Source organism: Phymastichus coffea, unplaced genomic scaffold (assembly GCF_024137745.1).
Source record: "Phymastichus coffea isolate CEN01 unplaced genomic scaffold, Cenicafe_Pcof_1.1 PCOF00013, whole genome shotgun sequence".
Classification (NCBI taxonomy): Eukaryota; Metazoa; Arthropoda; class Insecta; order Hymenoptera; family Eulophidae; genus Phymastichus; species Phymastichus coffea.
In genome coordinates this window covers 3,284,193-3,302,322 of record NW_026706824.1, presented here as the reverse complement: position 1 = coordinate 3,302,322, position 18,130 = coordinate 3,284,193, and the positions used below count along the sequence as shown (strand labels likewise).

At 35.2% G+C, this 18,130-nt stretch overlaps 4 protein-coding genes across 4 annotated transcripts in view; 1 reads left to right on the top strand and 3 right to left on the bottom strand.

The window, feature by feature from the left end:
* Positions 1–18,130, bottom strand: part of LOC131673513 (uncharacterized) — a 1,322,481-nt gene that overhangs the window by 1,235,749 nt on the left and 68,602 nt on the right. The window lies entirely within an intron of this gene.
* Positions 4,197–6,207, bottom strand: LOC131673484 (uncharacterized). Its single transcript, XM_058951506.1, has 2 exons — positions 4,890–6,207; positions 4,197–4,776 (listed from the first exon to the last, which is right to left on the bottom strand). The coding sequence occupies exons 1-2, from the start codon at positions 6,205–6,207 to the stop codon at positions 4,343–4,345; spliced, it is 1,752 nt and encodes a 583-aa protein (XP_058807489.1). The 3' UTR covers positions 4,197–4,342.
* On the bottom strand, positions 7,124–8,998 carry LOC131673112 (uncharacterized). The gene is made up of 2 exons (XM_058950833.1): positions 8,571–8,998; positions 7,124–7,178 (listed from the first exon to the last, which is right to left on the bottom strand). Exons 1-2 carry the CDS (start codon positions 8,995–8,997, stop codon positions 7,132–7,134), a joined length of 474 nt encoding a protein of 157 aa, XP_058806816.1. The 5' UTR covers position 8,998; the 3' UTR covers positions 7,124–7,131.
* LOC131673103 (uncharacterized) lies at positions 10,006–12,534 on the top strand. Its single transcript, XM_058950821.1, has 5 exons — positions 10,006–10,992; positions 11,079–11,293; positions 11,372–11,667; positions 11,778–11,864; positions 12,143–12,534. Exons 1-5 carry the CDS (start codon positions 10,189–10,191, stop codon positions 12,496–12,498), a joined length of 1,758 nt encoding a protein of 585 aa, XP_058806804.1. The 5' UTR covers positions 10,006–10,188; the 3' UTR covers positions 12,499–12,534.

Sequence of the window (18,130 nt, the reverse complement as noted above, 5' to 3'; positions counted from 1 at the left end):
GGGTGAGCACATGCGCCAGTTACCCAATTTATGGGAACGCGCTGGCTCTAAGTCCAGGGAGGAGGCGGACCGTCAGGCGGTCTACTACAACCGGAGGAGACGTCAGGCCGACTTTAGGGTTGGGGACTGGGTGTGGAAGCGGAACCGCATCTTGTCTTCCGCAGCTCAGGGCGTTTCGGCGAAGTTGGCGCCGAAATATGCTGGTCCATACGTAATTCAGGAGGTATGTGGGACTAATACCTACCGCCTAGGTAACCAGCAGGAAGAGTTGCCCGAGCTGATCCACGCCAAGGACCTCAAGCCCTATTTCGGTCCATTCTCGGATCAGGACAACGAGGAACCAGGAGGCGGGGACTCAACACCGTTGGAGGAAGAGGAGGGCGTAGGCGACCCGCCAGCAAAGGTCGAGGAATCCAGCGAGGATCCGATATGCGAGCGCGTCACGATGGCAGCCCCCGCGAACGAGTGTGAGAAACCCGCGGCGGCTCCAAAGGTACCGATCGAGGCGCCGGTTCAGCGAGGCCGGGGTAGGCCGCGCAAAAACCCTGCGTGCGAATCTCAGGCACCAGGTGGAGACGACCTGGATGGCAATGCGGTAAGGGGAAGAGGCAGGCCACGTAGAACCGCTCAGCACGTGCGGAAGGTGGTCCTGCCAGCTACCCCCGCAAGTGGGCCATATTCGCGAGGAAAGCGCAGGGGACCGGGACGTCCTCGTAAGCAATAGCGTCGAGCGTGACACTGCGACGGTTAGGTTGAATGCTGAACCTGAGAAATCCCTTAACCCCACTTCTTCTCTTTGACAGATGGAGAGGAAGCTGGTCATAAGTGAAGAGGCCTTCGAGACGGCCACCCAAATGCTGCTCGACCTGAGATTGGGTCCGGACGCCGATCGGCTGATCGGGGACGTCCGTAGGTTTTTCCGGGCCCACGTCGAGGTGGTCGCTCGCGAGGGCCGCTCGCGCCAGCGGGTGGACGACTTCCTCCGGGAAGGAATGAGGGCTCCAACTTCTAAGCCCGTGACCCGGGAAGCGTCCACCCAGACCGACGGCCCGTCCGAAGAGGGCCGTCGGTCTCAGTCCACGACGGACCAGGGGGTGCAGACCCCAGAGCCGAACAAGCCGGCGACGGCTGACGGCTCCACACAGTGCCCCAGGCCAAGGGAGGCCTGTGGCCAGGGGCAGTGGGTCTGCAACCACCCACGGGTCCCCCAGCAGGTAGGGCTTGAAAACTCCTGGAGGCACGTGAGGTTGGGCCTCCAGGAGCTAGTAAATGCGTGGGAATTCGTCGGGAACTCCAGCGCCAGGTACACGCACACCTGGGGGAGTTCCTCGACTTCCGCGGCGCCCAAGAGATGCTGGGGGAGTGGACTCCGGTAGTCCGGCGGCAGAGGGCCTATGGTGAGGCCCTCCTGCGCATTGACCGGGGGCAGGAGTCCCCAGAGGCCGCGGGCCCGCCGGCGGTGTTACCACCGACGACATCAACGAGTAGGGACGCGGCCAGGACTCCAGCCAAGCCCCCGACCAAGACTCAGGCCAAGAGAGTCTCGGGGGCCCCCGGCGCCGGACAGGAGTTCACGGTCCGCGTGGACGGGTCGGTTTCCGACCCTACCGTGGTGGTGCGTACCTTGGGAGGACGCACATCCGCCACGGTGGGCGGCGTTACGTTCATCGCCGCCCCGGTAGCAGCAGCCACGCCGCCCCATCCACCAGCAGGGGGCCAGGGCCATGGGACGGAGCCCAGCCTCAGCAGAAGACCAGGCAAGGGCTGCTACATTTGCGGCCATCCCGGTATTACCACCACGTCCAAGTACCCCAACAAGGCGGAGCACTGGCGCTACCCAAGACACAAGGCGCCAGGGGGCTCTGGCAGATGACGTGGGGTGTGGTGGCCCGGGATGGGCAAATAAAGCGTGTGTTAATAAGGATGGATTGTGTTGATTTCTCTCCTTTCCCAATCCTGTCCTTAGGGTCGCGAGTCAGCAAGGTAGTTCGATCCGGTAGTTCGAAGCTAGGAGGGGGCTGCAACGATTACCGAAAATCGTTAGACTCGCGCGAGGTTAACGAGCGGCTAAACGAGAGGAGCCGCGTTCGGTTCGCGAGAGAGAGAGAGCGCGTAGGGGCAATGACCGGGAGGGGAGGCTCCGACCGGCAGTATGACTGTGCCACTCAGTCTGTCAGCGTCGCGCTAACCTCCATTTTCCCGAGTTTTTTGTTTTTGCCAGTGACATTGCGAACTTGAGTGCGTGGGTGGGTGAGCAGCAGCAATAGCAGCAGCAGCAGCGGTAGCAGCAGCTATATCGGCGGCAGCCCTAGCGGCAACAGCAATTTAGCGACAGCAGCAACAACAACAGCAGAAACAGCAATCGAGGCGGTGCAGCAAGTAGCGCAGCGGATTATTAACAGCGTGTTAATCGGATACGGTTGGCCATCGTATCCTCATCGTTCTTGCGGTAGGTGCACCTTTTCCCCCCTTTTGCTATTATAATTTGCGTGCGATCCCGCGCAGCGAGCGCGAAGAATTTGTTTGTTGCGCGCGAGCGGTTAGTTCGCGGCATCCGTGGTTTTCTCTCTCTCTCTTTTTCAGCGTGTATTGTCATTCGCGCAAGCGTGCGCAAGACTCTCGGCAAAACCCCCGTGTAATTAACTTGCATGAATAAAGTGAACGTTAGCCTTTATTTGATCTCGTAATCATTATTGTGTCTTTCCTTTGTCTGGAGGTCGCGTCAGTGTTTGTTTACGGTCGATTCGAATTCGCCGGTAACGTAGCACGAAGCACGTGAATCGTTCGGCGGGAATCTTCAACTTAGGTTCCAGCGGCGGCCGCACGAGCGCTACTAGCAAGGGGCGACAGCGCCACCAAGCGGTGAGTTGGGGGAACCCAACTCGGAATAGTAAGAGACTCTGCGCAGGCGCACTCCGAGGCAAGGTAGGTTACTGTGCTTTGAGCATAGAGATAACAAGGCTTCGTCTAGTCGTAATAAAGGCACTTTCAAGAGATTATCGACTAAGCGACAGCCTGTTACAATTCATATAAAGAATTTTATGGGTTTCCAAATTATTTAAAATTAGACAAAAAAATTCCTTATGCATAAGTTGGAGATGCTTGATTCATCAATTATTCAGTACTACTCTACCAAGTGAAAAACAGAAGGATATTCATTCTATTTATACTGTGAAAAATTTATAACCCATTTTGCTAGACACTTAATGATGGCTCATAAGGATAAAGATATTGTAATAAAATTTCTAAAAGATGATAATGAACCGAAGTATCCAGCTATTAATTTTTTACGTAACCAAGGGCTTGCTCACTCCAGCAATTGACAGAGATTATAATTCTTGTGCAAGCATCAGCAGTTATGCAAAAATTTTATAATATTTATTCGTTATTTATAAATTTTACTATCAATAAATTATAATTTCACTTTTTAAAATACAACTATCAATTATCAATATTGTTCTTTTGTAACCATGTTTATCTTTATAGTAATATTAATTCCTAAGCTTATATAAAACTACTTAAAAAAAAGCTTCATAAAATCATTTGAATAACTTTATTATATTTAAAAATATTACATTTGATATGTATGTTGTACATAAATTTTGTAGCAACAAAATTTTTAAAAGTAGATAGTGAACTAAAGTATTCAGCTTTTAATTTTTTACGTAATCAAGGTCTTGCTCATTACCAGCAATTGACAGGAACTATAATTTCAAGTATCAATTTTTCAACTCTTCTAATCATATACATCTTTATAGTTCGCCTTTTTATTTGACTATTATTTACTACCTTATTTGACTTCTTATATCTATATTAGACAAAATAGTGTACGATGTGAATCTTATAGCTTTGTTTTTAATTGAATGATTTGATCTTTGAGCTTAAGGATACTTTATAATAATAATTAAATCACATTTGTTGTCCTTAACACATAAGTTTTATCACAAAGTTACATTAATTAAGTATTTATAAGAGTAGAATCTTAAGCTTTTTTATATAGAGTTTTTGTTAAGATTAAGATTAACAAAGATAAGTCATCATTTTTTAATAGTAGAAACAAAATATAAAATTAAACTAACTATTAAATATAGTTACTTTTCTTTTTTGATTTGCAAAAATCTTTACAAAAATGTGTAAAACATAATTAAACTGTTAAAACACATAATATCTTCTTATTTTCAAGTACTTCCGTTGAAAATTAAAATTGAAAATTAGACTGATTTGAATGATAAAAGGCGAACAAACAAGCTAAAAATTCAAACGTTTCAAATAATCAAGTCTCGTTTAATCTTACTCGAAAAATGTTACGAATTACTGTTATCAAACATTGTAATAGTTGAAATTAATGAGATTTCCTGAGAATGGCTTGCTTAACCCAATTTTGTACGTTAATTATTGTAATATTGTTTTTAGATGGAGATTTTGATAAAAATTTTGCACAAACACCATGAGACGGTATCTTCTTAGCCGCAATATATTTGTCAAAGCTATGATAAATGTATCCAGGAATAATATTTCTTTGGGGAACATCAGAAGGAGTTCTTTTTTGTTTCCTTTGTAAATGAAGCCAAGACCTGATTTGCGGCTCTGTCCTTAACTGGAGAATGGGATCATCAGTAGTTCTTATAAAGTCCCTTAATTCTTTTCCGGATGGTGGTTTAATTTCGAGATTAAAGGCGTTTGGAAAATACGATAAAAATGCATCAATAGAAGACTTCTTCCATGGTAGCCTTTTGTGTCGCTCTACGCTATTCATGTTACTTGTTTTTGTTGGCTCTGTAATAAAAATATATAAGAAATTAAAAGACTTAAAATTATTATGTATTAAATACTTAGTAAATTCTATATATCTTTCTACGAGTTTTGATGTACATATATTATGTTTCTACCTTCATTAGATTTATCATAGTTGCAAATATCAGGTCCACTATCTTTTTCTGTAGAAGTTTGTTTCTCAAGCTCATCATTAGTAAAAACATTGCCAATTCGGTTTGAATGATCAGTAGATTCATGCTGAAATTCTCCTTCAATTATATTTCCACTAATATTACTGTTATCGTGTAATATTTCTTCGTGATTTTCAAAGCCTTGAACCTCTCTTACTTTTTCGGAAATTTCTATGTCGCGCTCAAAAACAGTTAATCGATAATTTTGACGATGTATGTTAGCAGTATGACCTAAGTATCCTGAAAGTTGTTCAATCTCATTTTGATTTATACCTTTTTTCATTTGTTCAGTCGCCATTAACATACGATAAAGCGTTGCCTTTAGGTTTTCAGGATATTTAGCTCCACATTTTGTGGCATAAGAATTCACCAATTTCGAAGCTGATGGACATGAAAAGAATTTCGCAGAGACGTCATGAATAGATGAAAATATAAAAGGGTTGTTTTGAAAAATATTTGCCTGGCTTCTACATGAGATAAGTAGTTCTAAATAATCTATTATTTCTGTATCACAAATGACTGGAACTGGTCTTGATCTTTTCCCACGAAGTTCAATTCTACACTTTTTCCCATTATTCATTTTACCACCGTAGTCTTCGAAAGTCATTCTTTCTACTTCTCCCGGCCTTCTACAGTTCGTCAATTCTAAAAATGATAATAAGCTATTTCTTAATTTTTCGTAACTGTCATCAGAATAATTATTGAGTAAACTATGATGAGCATCTTTCATTTGTTTTAACAAATAGTTGTTCAAAAGTTTAATGTCAGATTGTTCTGGCAAAACTTTAATCTGCTTCCTTCGAATATTAGCCTGCGTTTCTGCTATTGTGTTTCCAATACTGCTATGCCATAACTCATTAAGTTTTTTAATAAATGCTTGTGTTTGTTTTCTTTTAGATTCGTTTTTACTTCCAAGTGTTACATCATAAACGTGCGCAACTTTTTTTATTAAATTAAACATGTCGTTTGCAGTAGCCGGTGACTGCATATATTTTGTGTCTGGATGCGGTTTGCCCATTATTTTAACAACTTTGATGAAGTCATCATAAAAGTCTTCATTAAAGATATCACAGAGCTCATTGATATTTCCATTAATATTTTTTATATGATATAGTAAAGTGCCTAATCTACTTAATTTAGCTCTAACTTGCTTGTAATTGTGCCTTTGGTTTTGTACTTCATATTTCGAAGCTTCAGTGTTCAGCCATATGAATACAGTTTTGTCAAATCGTATTTGTTCAATTGCAACCGACTCTCGCATAGCAGATATAATAAGAATCGCATCTTCTGATGCTATATCGTGATAGTCCCCTTCCGTGGCCCGAGCTCTTATATTTACAACACGCTTTTTGTGAAAAGATAAACCTGTACACTTCCGTACATGCTTACGAATTGATGTTACTATATGTTGCTATAAATGCAAAAAGAGGTATTCACCTCTTTTTGCATTTATAGCAAAGTTTGTACATTGCAACTGTGTTTCGATATTTCTTGTTAGGCCGTCTACAGACTACAAATTCTTCCGGTTTTCTAGCTAGTAAATTATTTAAATAATTTGCTTTCGATCTTAATTTATCTAAAATTATATCTCGCTTAAGAGCCAGCTTAGTTTTAGGGTTCCCTTTAATACATTTCGTTGCAAGTATCTTGTTTAATTTTTGAATAATAGTTTCTTTAGCATGAGCTTTGTTATAGTGAGGAACTAATTTTGTGTACAAAACTTTTCTATTAGGATCATTTCCTTTTTCACGTGCCAGTAGACAGTAGAGACAACAGTTTTTCTTACAACCTCGGTCACTACTTTCAACAAATTCCTTATTTTTGTTTTTTAATAATGGTCCCACGGATTGTAAGTTGACATCAATTGAAATATCGAGACTACTTTGCCCACTATTTTCTAATGATTCATTTTTACTTTTATTGAAATCTTGATTTCTCTTTAATATCGATATATTACTAAAAGAATTGTTACTCTGACCTGTTAAATGTATAAGTATTTCAAGTTAATTATACCAACATAAATGAGTATGAACACCTATATGCATATAATATATTTATTTTATAATTTGCTATTCTACACACATATACATGCAAAAACATATAGAGTATATACACTTGTACTATAAAGTTTATATATAAGTTAAAAATTTATAAAGCTATTATAACGACTAACCATAGTGACTCCTTAGATAAAGTTAAATATTGATCCGGAGGAGAGTAACAGCTTTCCAACTAAAAAAGAGTGAGGCTTAGATTGGAGATTATCGATAAAACGCTCTTCATTATTTGCTTAATGGAATTTAATTAATGAAAGCAGTGAGTAAATTAATAAACTTAGAAAAAATCATTATTTGTAAATTATTTATTTATTTAGTATAGTTTACTTGTTTTTCATTTATAATTTATCCTTGGTTCAACCAATGTCAAGACAGAGTTAGATTTACTTTAGGTACGAGGCGGGGGGGGGGGGAGGCAATAAGTCTTTATAAACAGAAGGAAAAAAAAGTTTTGAGTATGTATTTTTTTTTTATTTTTCTTGTTTATTTTTCTGTTTTATTTTTTTATTTATCTCCTTGAAGGTCGATACATTTTATTAAACGGCCTTCCAGTTTTTTTAAGCCATCAGAAAAATATGATTTCTGAAAACCCTCAAAATAGGCATTTGTTTTGGCGATGACTTAGGAAATAAGAAAAAGTCTCTGGGAGCCAAATCAGGCGAATATAATGGATGGTCAATTAATTCGAACTTTATATTAGTATACTGGATCATGAAAAAAATTTTGAAAGAATCTTTTCAAATTATTATTGGAGAATGAACGTTTTAATTGCATATGATCATTTACAAGAAAAGAAACCAATATTTTTCAGAAAAAAAATGTATAAGAATTCTTTTATGATTATTTGGAAAAAGTGTTAATGAGACAAAATTTTATCAATTTAATAAAAAATGATTTTAGAAAAGGAAAATTTACAATATTAAGAATTTTTTTTTAAATTAATTGTAGAACTAAAGGCAACATAAGAAAACAATATTTTAATTATTAGGAATTAATATATGATGCTGCTATTCACATAAAAAATTATATCAATACTTGATTGACAATTAAAAAAATATTTGTCATACATAAAATGATGAAAATACTTTTATGTTAATTAAATGTTATCTTATTGATTATTAATATAATTAATAGCACCATTTCATTACTGTATAGTTCACAATATTATAAAATGATAAGAAAATTACAAAATTTATTACAAAGGAAAATTACATTTAAAATTAGATAATAAGTAAAAATTTTAATGTCAACCGTATTGAAAATTTAGTTTATAAATCTTTTCAGATTCATAGAATAATTAATTATATAACAAAGTTGTAAGATTTTTATACTTTTCCTAATTCTAACAAATAATTTTAAAGCTTACTTTTTAAAAAGGCTTATTTAATACGTATACATATGTAAATATTGAATCTTAATTACTTTTATCATAGCTAGTATTAGCATTAGAGCGTTATAAAAACATCACATAAGCTGCATAATAATTAGAGCATTATAAAAACTCCACAAAAGCTGCATAATAATGTAAGCGAATAAAAAAAAATGACAAATAATATTTTTATATTACCTGTAACTCTACAAGGAATTTTATTTAATTCCCAATTTGTCACTTCATTGTTTAATGTCTTTGTAATCCTGGTAAGTTCGGAAGCAACTTTATCTATTTCATCATCAATACTTAAATTTTCTGGTTCAGTTTCTATTTCAAAATTTGGTGCATCTATATCTTCAGATTCCATATTTAATTTTATATTTTTTAGCAATTTACAAGTTTGAGAGTCTTTATTTATTTTTTGTGACTGCAAATTCATTTCATCTTCAAGATCAGAAAAATCTGAGATGTCAAAATCACTTAATTCTTCATTTTTATGGTAGTTGGATGTTTGACTTGCAACTGATGACGACTCACTCTCATTTCCAGAAGGTATGTATTCAGATTCCGAGGTACCTATTTCTTCAAATTGAGAATAGATGTCCTCATCTGAATTGTCCATATTTGACATTTTTTTAAACCTAAATATAAGAGCACACATACATATATGTATCTAGAAGTCATTGAATATATTAAATTAAATATCCAATTAAATATTGTATTTACCTTAAATTCCACTTTAAAAAAGATACTTAACACTAAAGTCCTATTATTATCAACACTATTATTATTATCTTTATATTTATATTATTATTATAATTAATATCAGGTTATGACTTTCTCTCAGTAGAGGTTAATAGAAACTTTTTTTAATTTCTCGACTATTAATTATGATATATTAGAATACTGGATCACGAAAAAAAAATAGCTATAAAATTACCCGACCCAACAACTTCAAACTCAGGCTAAAAAGTTAAGCGATTAAAAATTGATTTAAATAAAATGTCACAATAATATTAAAAACGACTTTTCAGCTCAACTGACTGCTTCCCTCCAAAAATTATTACCAATGCGAAAACAGCTCGACACAAATAACATTTTATAAAAAAAAATGATCACATCTCACGTATGTCTAATTGTACTTCTCGAAAAAATAATTATTTATTATTGTACCATTATATTTCTCATAAAAAATAAAAAATATCGTTATCGATAATTCACCTCCTATGTATTCACATAATAGACATTATTAAGCAAAAATAAATTCACAGAAAAATTGTATCTTTTGTAGTCTAAATTGTACCATCAGTACAATTCTATAAATTTGTTTCTAAAAGAAATAATAGGACAATTATAAATTACCACTAATTGTTACAACTTACAAGGATGTCATCCGGAAATGCACTTTGCGCAGGCGTAGAGCTTTATAATTGTCCTATTATTTCTTTTAGAAACAAATTTATAGAATTGTACTGATGGTACAATTTAGACAACAGAAGGTACAATTCTTCTGTTAATTTATTTTTGCTTAATTATGTCTTTTATGTGAATAAATAGGAGGTGAATTATCGATAACGATATTTTTTATTTTTTATGAGAAAGATAATGGTACAATAACAAATGATTATTTTTTCGAGAAGTACAATTAGACATACGTGAGATGTGATCATTTTTTTTTATAAAATGTTATTTGTGTCGGGCTGTTTTCGCATCGGCAACGGGGAGCCGGAAATACAGACAGTCTATCATACTTTTATAACCAATGAATAATTAACGTTCTATCTAATATAAACAGTACAATTGTCAATTCATAATGAATTGCAGATCCTTGATAAATTTAGATAATTTAACTAAATTCTTGATACTTGATCCTTATTTTGGATTTAAAACTTGTCGAAAAAATAGTTATTTAGATGAATGTCCAGAATTAATAAAGTCAATTAAATGTGTTATTGATACATTCAAAATAACATCAGATTTACAAAAAACTAAAGATTTATTATTGAATTTAGCCAAAAATAATAGATTATTGTATTGGTATTCCATTCAAAAAGAGAATTTACTATCACTTAATTTAGAAACTTATTTAACACTTCTTCATCCAACATCAATTTGCAGCATTCAACGCTGTAATAGATATAAGTTAGATGATTTTAATGGATTCAAAGTTGTTGCTGCTAGTGATATAAAAAAAAATACCATTTTACAATGTATGAAAGGATACACAGCTAAAATAAATTTGCAAGAGGAGGAGTTTTTAATTAATAATAAATTAGATTATTCTGTTTTATGGAGTTCTAGAAATAAATGTCAAAAGCTAATGTTAGGTACTGCTGCATACATAAACCATGATTGTTTACCAAATTGTGCATATTATTCAATTAGTAAACAGACTAATCAGTATGAATTAACAATTATTACTTTACGGGATATTAGACATGGTGAAGAACTTTACTGTTATTATGGTGATAATTACTTTGATGAAAACAATGTTAATTGTGAATGTGAAACTTGTTTCAGTAAATGTCGAGAAACATCTCAGATCATTCCTTACCAATATCAATATTTATCTGATACAAATAATTTAAAAATCCAAAAATTATTTTTATTAATTAAGGTAGGTTTTAAAATTAAAAACTGAATTTTCACTTGCTAATACTTTCAAGTCAACGTAGTATTTGAATTACATATATAAAATTACAGGTACTTGCACAAGAAGAACCTCACAGTTTGTGTATTTTAATACCTAGTTACAAACAGTTTGTTGCAGAATTATTCTTTTCTACAGATTGCATACTAAAAGTTCAGAAACACCATTATATACATGTAAAGTTATCTGAATATGAAAAATTAAGTTCAAAAAATCTCAATCTACAAAAAATAAACATAATTAGTACATTAAATATCGATAAAATTTGGTATGGTATTATTTACCATGTAAAATATTCTTAAAATATATTTCCAGCAAGTAAATAATGATATTTTATTTATACTAGGCTGTTTTATGAAATATTAAAAGCCAGTTTTACACTAATTGAAAGAATGGAATTTTTACAATTTGTCATCAGCTTATTATTTTTTTTCAAACAGTTTTTTAAAAAAAACACAGAAAATATGTCGATATTAGAATTTTTTACAGTAGATTGTTCTAGGAATCATCATACATTAAAAAAAATAGAGATATTTTTAATGTTATCAATTTTGAGGTTCAGACATAAGAAGACTCAGAAAACTGTTAAATACATTTTCAAAGAAGCTCAGATAAAGCTCAAAAGATGTGATACAACCAAAGGTAAAAATTGATTTATAAAATTAAATAAAAAGTTAAATAATAAAGAGAAAAAAATGTTTTATTATTTTATGAATGAAATAATACTGTTATTTATAGCTCATTTTTTTCAGGATTCAATAATAATAGCATATATTTTCCAATGAAGAACTTGCATACTTCATCGGTCTCTAAATTATTGACAAGTAGAGAAAAAGCAAGTAAGAAAATATAAATATTTTTTTCCTAAATTAAAATTTTTTTTATGAGTATTGACTGCATACAATATTATGTAGTTTTAAAATATTTAAAAATATGTGCATTAAAAAATTAATTAATGCACATAAGGCAAAATTGAAAATAAAAGCATTCTGTTGCTTTTGATTCGTTTCTTTCAATTGTTGACAAGACAATATAAGACATTTAGTAGCCGAACATGATTTTAAAAAAATATACTTTAATTTATAACAAAATCATTTCATTTTTTACGTATTTTCAGAAATTCTGAAGGGCCATCAAGAAAACAATACAAAGAAAAATCGCGATGCTTTCTGTCCTTATTGCTATAAATTTATAGCAAAGTTTAATGTTCATTTAGAATCAAAACATTCATCAGAAAAACAAGTGTCTTACTTTATCAATCTTATCGACGAAAAGAAGCATTTAAGAAGAAAATTAATATCTGCAATTCGCCATGAAGGGAATTCGATATTATCTGGAATTTTAGATGAAATTGTACCTGTAACTAGATCAAGTACATGTAGCAAAAAAACACAATGTGTGGATTGTAAGGGATATTACTCTTCAAAAACCATATGGAAGCATAGAATAACTTTTCATAATATTTGTAAATAATTTTCTATAATTACAATAAAATAATTTATCAACGAGCAATTGTATCTATGTAAACACATAGTAAAATTAGTAAAAAAAGTAAAGTAAAAACTAGATAAATGAATTTTATTACACTATTTTAAAGGGATAGTACTTGACTGGTCTGTAAAGCTTAATTAAAATCTTAGAATTTGTGTTTATTCATGTACATAATTTATTTCATATCTTAAATCATTGTTAAATATTCAAGTTCACGTTCAAATTCAATTGATTCATTGAAATCATTGAGACTGATTATTGGATTCAGAAGTAATTTATTTGTGACTCTAGAAATTTTAGTAATATCATAGTAGAATATTTAGTAATATTAGTAAATAAATTTAGTAATATATTTTAGTAATATCATTTTCAGGTATATAATCATCTTTATCTGATGAATCATTATTCGTTTGTGCTTTTGATTCATTACTGTCACTATCACTGCTAATCTCATTTTCAATTGTTGAAACATTAGGTTCTACATCATCTACATCAGTAACTTTTTGGTCAATTAGAATATCAATATCAGATGACAAAGTTTCAGTTAATTCTGATTTCGAATCTGATGTTACATCAGCAGTTTTATAATTCGCATACGTTAGTTTTCTAGGTCTGCTTTTATTTAATTTACAAGTTTTTGAATTTCTTTTATGTACTTTTTGTGTAATACTATCTGATTCACTACTTAGTATTGCATTGGCATTGTCAGTAAAGCTTTCATTAGATTCAGATTGACTAGGTTTATACTCTGAAACTGATGTACCAGATTCTTCAAACTCAAAAATTTCAAAATTGTTTGAGTCGTAATTAGACATTATTATAGATTACATTTGACAGCTTAATTTTAACAATTAATTTTTAAAGCGATAACGAGTTTTTTATCAATAATGTATGAGTAATCTCAGGAGTAACAAAACTCTTTGATCTTTCATAGGTTATACCTCAAACTCTTTGTTCAACGTGAAAAATACGGTATTCAATAACAATTGTAGTTCGTTCCCACAAAATTTTATTTTTATGGATGGAAAAAAAATGTAATAATCTAAGGGTGATTACAGAACGATTCTGACACCTCCAAAAAGACACGTCATTCTGTCACATGCACAGCCATCTTAAGGATATTCAAGAATATTCAAATCCTCGAAGTGACATGAAATAAAAGTATTAATATATTACATTAGTATCTACATATATTGATAACGACTTAATTTGCAGTAATTTTCAAATAGCGACAAATCTATCTATGATATTGGAAGTACTATATATGGAAAAAAAAAATATCCCCAAAGTGACCAATAGCGATATATATATATATATATATATATCTTAGGATCAATTACATTATTCAAATACATCATTTTTCCTTCCGAATTTAATACTTTCACTACTCCCTTTCCTTCATATTTCAAACGAGCGCCCGGCGATTTGTTCGCGCAATAAATGAAACCGTGTTTGTCTTTATCGAGTGTGGTAAAACTTAGTCAATCGCTACTCATGTGATCAGACGCTCCCGTGTCCGCGATGTATTTGTCGATCGTTACATCTCCGTTCTCGCGTTCGTTGTCGCTTTCGTCGGAATTTGACACATCGTTCTGTGCAGTTTCCTCGCCTTCTGCCAAGTTACACTTTACTTTACTGTAATTATTCTTTGACCTTTTGACTGTACCTCGCTTGCGCTCATCTTGATGCCTCGACTTGTCTCTCGGTCTTTCATATTTTCGTGGAGCAGGTTCGTCTCTTGGTCTCTTGTGCACTTGTTTATGCTCGTCTCCTTCTGCTTTTCTTTTTAGTCCTTTCGAGCGACATTCGTTGGCCTTGTGTCGTGCCTATTTTTAGGCAGTTGTAGCACAGGAATTTGCCGGGGTTAGGGCAGTTTTCTTGTGTATGTCCTTCGCCACCACACCCATGGCATGTGAGTCTGCCGGTCCTTGCTTTCGTTGCGACGTGATTGGCTTTGGGTGGTTGTGTTACGCTTAACGGTCCAACCTGTAATATTAATCGTTTTAGTTCCATGTAACTTAATTTTTCTCCTCTTGTCATTTCGTTTATGCAATCGGCTGTCGCTATGGATGGTATATATTTCTTAACTGCTTGATAGATTAAATTCTTTTTGTCTTTATCAGGATATTCTTTCACATTCGCTTGATTTTCATATTGTTTAACATAGTCTTCAAATCTTGAGCATAGTTGAACTATGTTTTCTTTGGCAGGGTTAAACTTTATGTTAATTAGTCTCTTATAAGTGTCGTGTTCAGTCATTCCCGTTTCTGACATTTTGATTTGTTTGATCTCTTCAATTACTTTTCTCGGATCGTTATACTTCGTCGCGATATCAATATATTCTTTTCCCAAGTGATTCAATACAGTGTCGAGTACTCTAATTTAATCGTCTTGTAATTTATCCGGATTGGTGTTATTGCGTTTTACATCGTCCTTCTCTAATATATAAAAGAGTTTTCGAGCTTTCAATTCTGTATGCAGTAATCTTTCAAATACATCATATCGTGTATCTTTCGTCAGACAGTATTTCCGATTCGTTCCGCCGTCCGAGTTTGTTAATTCTACACTCACTCTGCTAAAATCGTTCGTGTTTGTTAATCCGTCAGATCTAGTAAATTTATCTTGAAGATCTTTGCCGATCTTATCAGTTAGAATTCTTGTTAGTTCGTTTAAATTTTTACATACGAGTACGTGTGGGTCGTCTCCTCTTTCGTCATTCGTTCGGTTATGTGTTGAATCGGATGTGTTTACCTGATCATCATTGTCGTTCCTTCCTCCTCTGTTCTCCGATGAAATTCGCTGAACAGTGCTACACGCCAGTGGCATCCTTCTCCTGTCAGACAACCCTCCGATCGGGGACTCCAAAGTCACCGCGTTCTGGCTTTCTTCGTGCGGTGTAGCTGTCGGCGGTGGTCTTGATCCTTCATTTCGCTCAACTTGTTTCTCCGTGTTGGTTGTCTGTTGCATTGGTGCCGTCGGTCCAATCATGACCGTGAGCAGCGTGTCCAGCTTGCCACACAGCGTGTTCACGGCGTTCGTGTTAGATCGTATTGCCTCTCGTATGTCCTTTGATTCTGTCATCAATTCGTCTACTCGTTCTCTCAAATAGGACAGGTTCGTCGTTGCTCCTTCGTTTCTGCCTCGGATGAGAATCCTCTTTGGATCCTTCATCCCTTCCAGACGTCCAATAAGCCAGCCTGTCTCAATTTGTGTGAGGGTGGATTCATCTGTAAACATTCGTGTCTTATTAATGGAGGATATGGTGCTACAAGGCAGAGTTACAGTACAACTTATAAGTACCTGCAACAGGTATCTGCTCCTGCAGTCAGTACAACTTGAGTGCATTCGCTTTAACCCTAGGACTGTGAATGTAAATATTGTCACGCACAGCTGTGACTTACACTCATAGAACCCTCCAAACGAGTGAACTCTCATCCTTCAGAGAGAACTCTCTATGACCGGTCGGTGTCATTATTTTCAATATCTGTGAAAATATTGACTCGTATGAATACTCTTTTGGCTGAGAGTATTCCATTCGCATTCGTTTTGTTAATACAAATTTTATTCTTACTGATTACGATGAATTCCATGTTTGTAAATGATACAACCAGTCCCATCTTTCTCGGTTTTATCATAATATATGCCCTTTCGTTCGGGTGTGCATTCGTTTGATCAAGGTGCCGAATGATCTTGTTTCTGATGGCATCCATCATGTCTGTAAATTTCCATTTCAATTAATGTCATTCTATTTCAATGAATTCGCGCGCTGTAGTTTCGCGCTTTCTTATAGGTTACGTGTGCATATATGCCCGTCTCAACATATATAGTTCGCGTTATCCTTTACTGTCGAGCGCTCTCTCGCTCGCACGCGTCATTCGTATATGTATGTACGTATACATCGCTCCGTCTCGCTCGTTCAACACGTCTGCGCGCGCTCGCTTTCTTTCCTTCTTTTCTTGTTTGAGCCTGCGCGTGGAGTTTTGGCGCGAATCAACAGGTTCTACGCCGCTGTTCCCACGTGATTGTCGCCATTTTGATTTTTCGCGCATTTCCTAATTTTCATTTCGTAGAATTCATTTCTTTCCTTTTTTTATTTTTTATTTATTCTCGGTCGTTGTCTAGTCAATTTTCGTTATTTATATTTCTTTTTCAATTTTCGATTTATTTTTGAATTTTTAATTTTCATTTTTATTCACTCACGTTCGCGTAATTATCTTAATTCTATTACTTACGCATCGAAGAATTCAATCTACTCGTCGACTCTTCTCCCATGGTTTTTTCTTCTTTGTTCTTGCGTTCGTTCATCTTTCTTTGTTCTTTGTTCTTTCTTTCGCCTTCGTTCTTTCTTCTTTGTTCTTTCTTTCGCCTTCGTTCTTTCTTCTTTGTTCTTTCTTTCACCTTCGTTCTTTCTTCTTTGTTCTTTCTTTCGCCTTTCTCACTTTTCGTTTTTCACTCGCGATTTCACTTTGTTCTCACTCGCGCAGCGGAAGCGTGCTGGGCCCATAACCTGTTGTTCTAGGTGTTAAATAAATGAACGTATTTGTGATTGTAAATCTCGAGCAGAGTTTTATTGGTATAAATTATTAAGACGTCTATACGTCCGAACTGCAGCTCTGACAAACAAGGTGTGTGTGAGCCGGCCGGCTAAGCTCACGCTAGAGCTCTCGGAACAGAAAGTGGGCGGGGACAAGCGTCAGAGCGCAACTAGAGCAGGGGTGCGCCACCTCTCTGCCAACAAATAAATATATATATTTATATATATATATTTACTAAAACTAATGTCGCATATAATACATTATAAAATACTGCTGTCGGAATTCCCGCCAGCAGATTTGGAGGAGTCTGAAAAGAAAAATGATATTAGAATTGAATGAGAAAGATTAATAAAGAATATATTACTTACATTAATCATAAGTAGTATAATCATGGCGTTGATCGTTCATAAAATATTTGTTGAATTCATATTTCACTGAATAAACACTTTTTATACAAAAATAAAAAAAAAACAAAATCACTAAGACAATACCAAATGAGGATAGTAGAAGTCTTTTCTTTCAGGACTGGGATACTGTTGAAACATTTTTCTAATACCAAGACGATTTTTTGTTCCTCCTAGAAGTTTACTACTCTTGAAACTTCACCCAAAATTGCAAACATATTTTCAATGGAAGAGGTACATCGATTTCGCTTTAGACTCTCAGCATGTGATATATTGCTAGTGAAACTCAAGATGAAGCTAATATGAACGACCTGTCACTTAGCTTTCAACATTAAAATAAATATGATACAATACACATATATTTAGTTTTAGTCACTCAGTATGTGATTCGTAATTATCCTATAGCATAGTCTCAAAATATACAAGTATATCTTATACAATAGGAAAAGTATACGGTGCCTGAAATAAAAGAAGAGCTGACGCTGATAGAGCGCATCTTCATTGAAAAAGCAACTTCGATTATGCTTTAGACTCTTATCTGAGGTATAGCGTTGTCAGATAGAGTGCAAGGTGGTGCGAGTGATTGAAAGGTTCCCAAAATCGAAAGAGACAGAGAGAGAGAGAGAGAGCAGCAGCATCCACGCTATACAGTGTACGCGCCTGACCAGCCTACGA

Bases quoted from the DNA above. Each gene is read 5' to 3' on its own strand.
- LOC131673103 (XM_058950821.1), top strand. From the start codon at position 10,189: ATGAATTGCAGATCCTTGATAAATTTAGATAATTTAACTAAATTCTTG. The intron at 10,993-11,078 runs GTAGGTTTTAAA...ATAAAATTACAG, and splicing joins AATTATTTTTATTAATTAAG to GTACTTGCACAAGAAGAACC. The intron at 11,865-12,142 runs GTAAGAAAATAT...ACGTATTTTCAG, and splicing joins GACAAGTAGAGAAAAAGCAA to AAATTCTGAAGGGCCATCAA.
- LOC131673112 (XM_058950833.1), bottom strand. From the start codon at position 8,997: ATGGACAATTCAGATGAGGACATCTATTCTCAATTTGAAGAAATAGGT. The intron at 7,179-8,570 runs GTAATATAAAAA...ACTCTTTTTTAG, and splicing joins AATTCCTTGTAGAGTTACAG to TTGGAAAGCTGTTACTCTCC.
- LOC131673484 (XM_058951506.1), bottom strand. From the start codon at position 6,207: ATGCGAGAGTCGGTTGCAATTGAACAAATACGATTTGACAAAACTGTA. The intron at 4,777-4,889 runs GTAGAAACATAA...TTTTTATTACAG, and splicing joins CTATGATAAATCTAATGAAG to AGCCAACAAAAACAAGTAAC.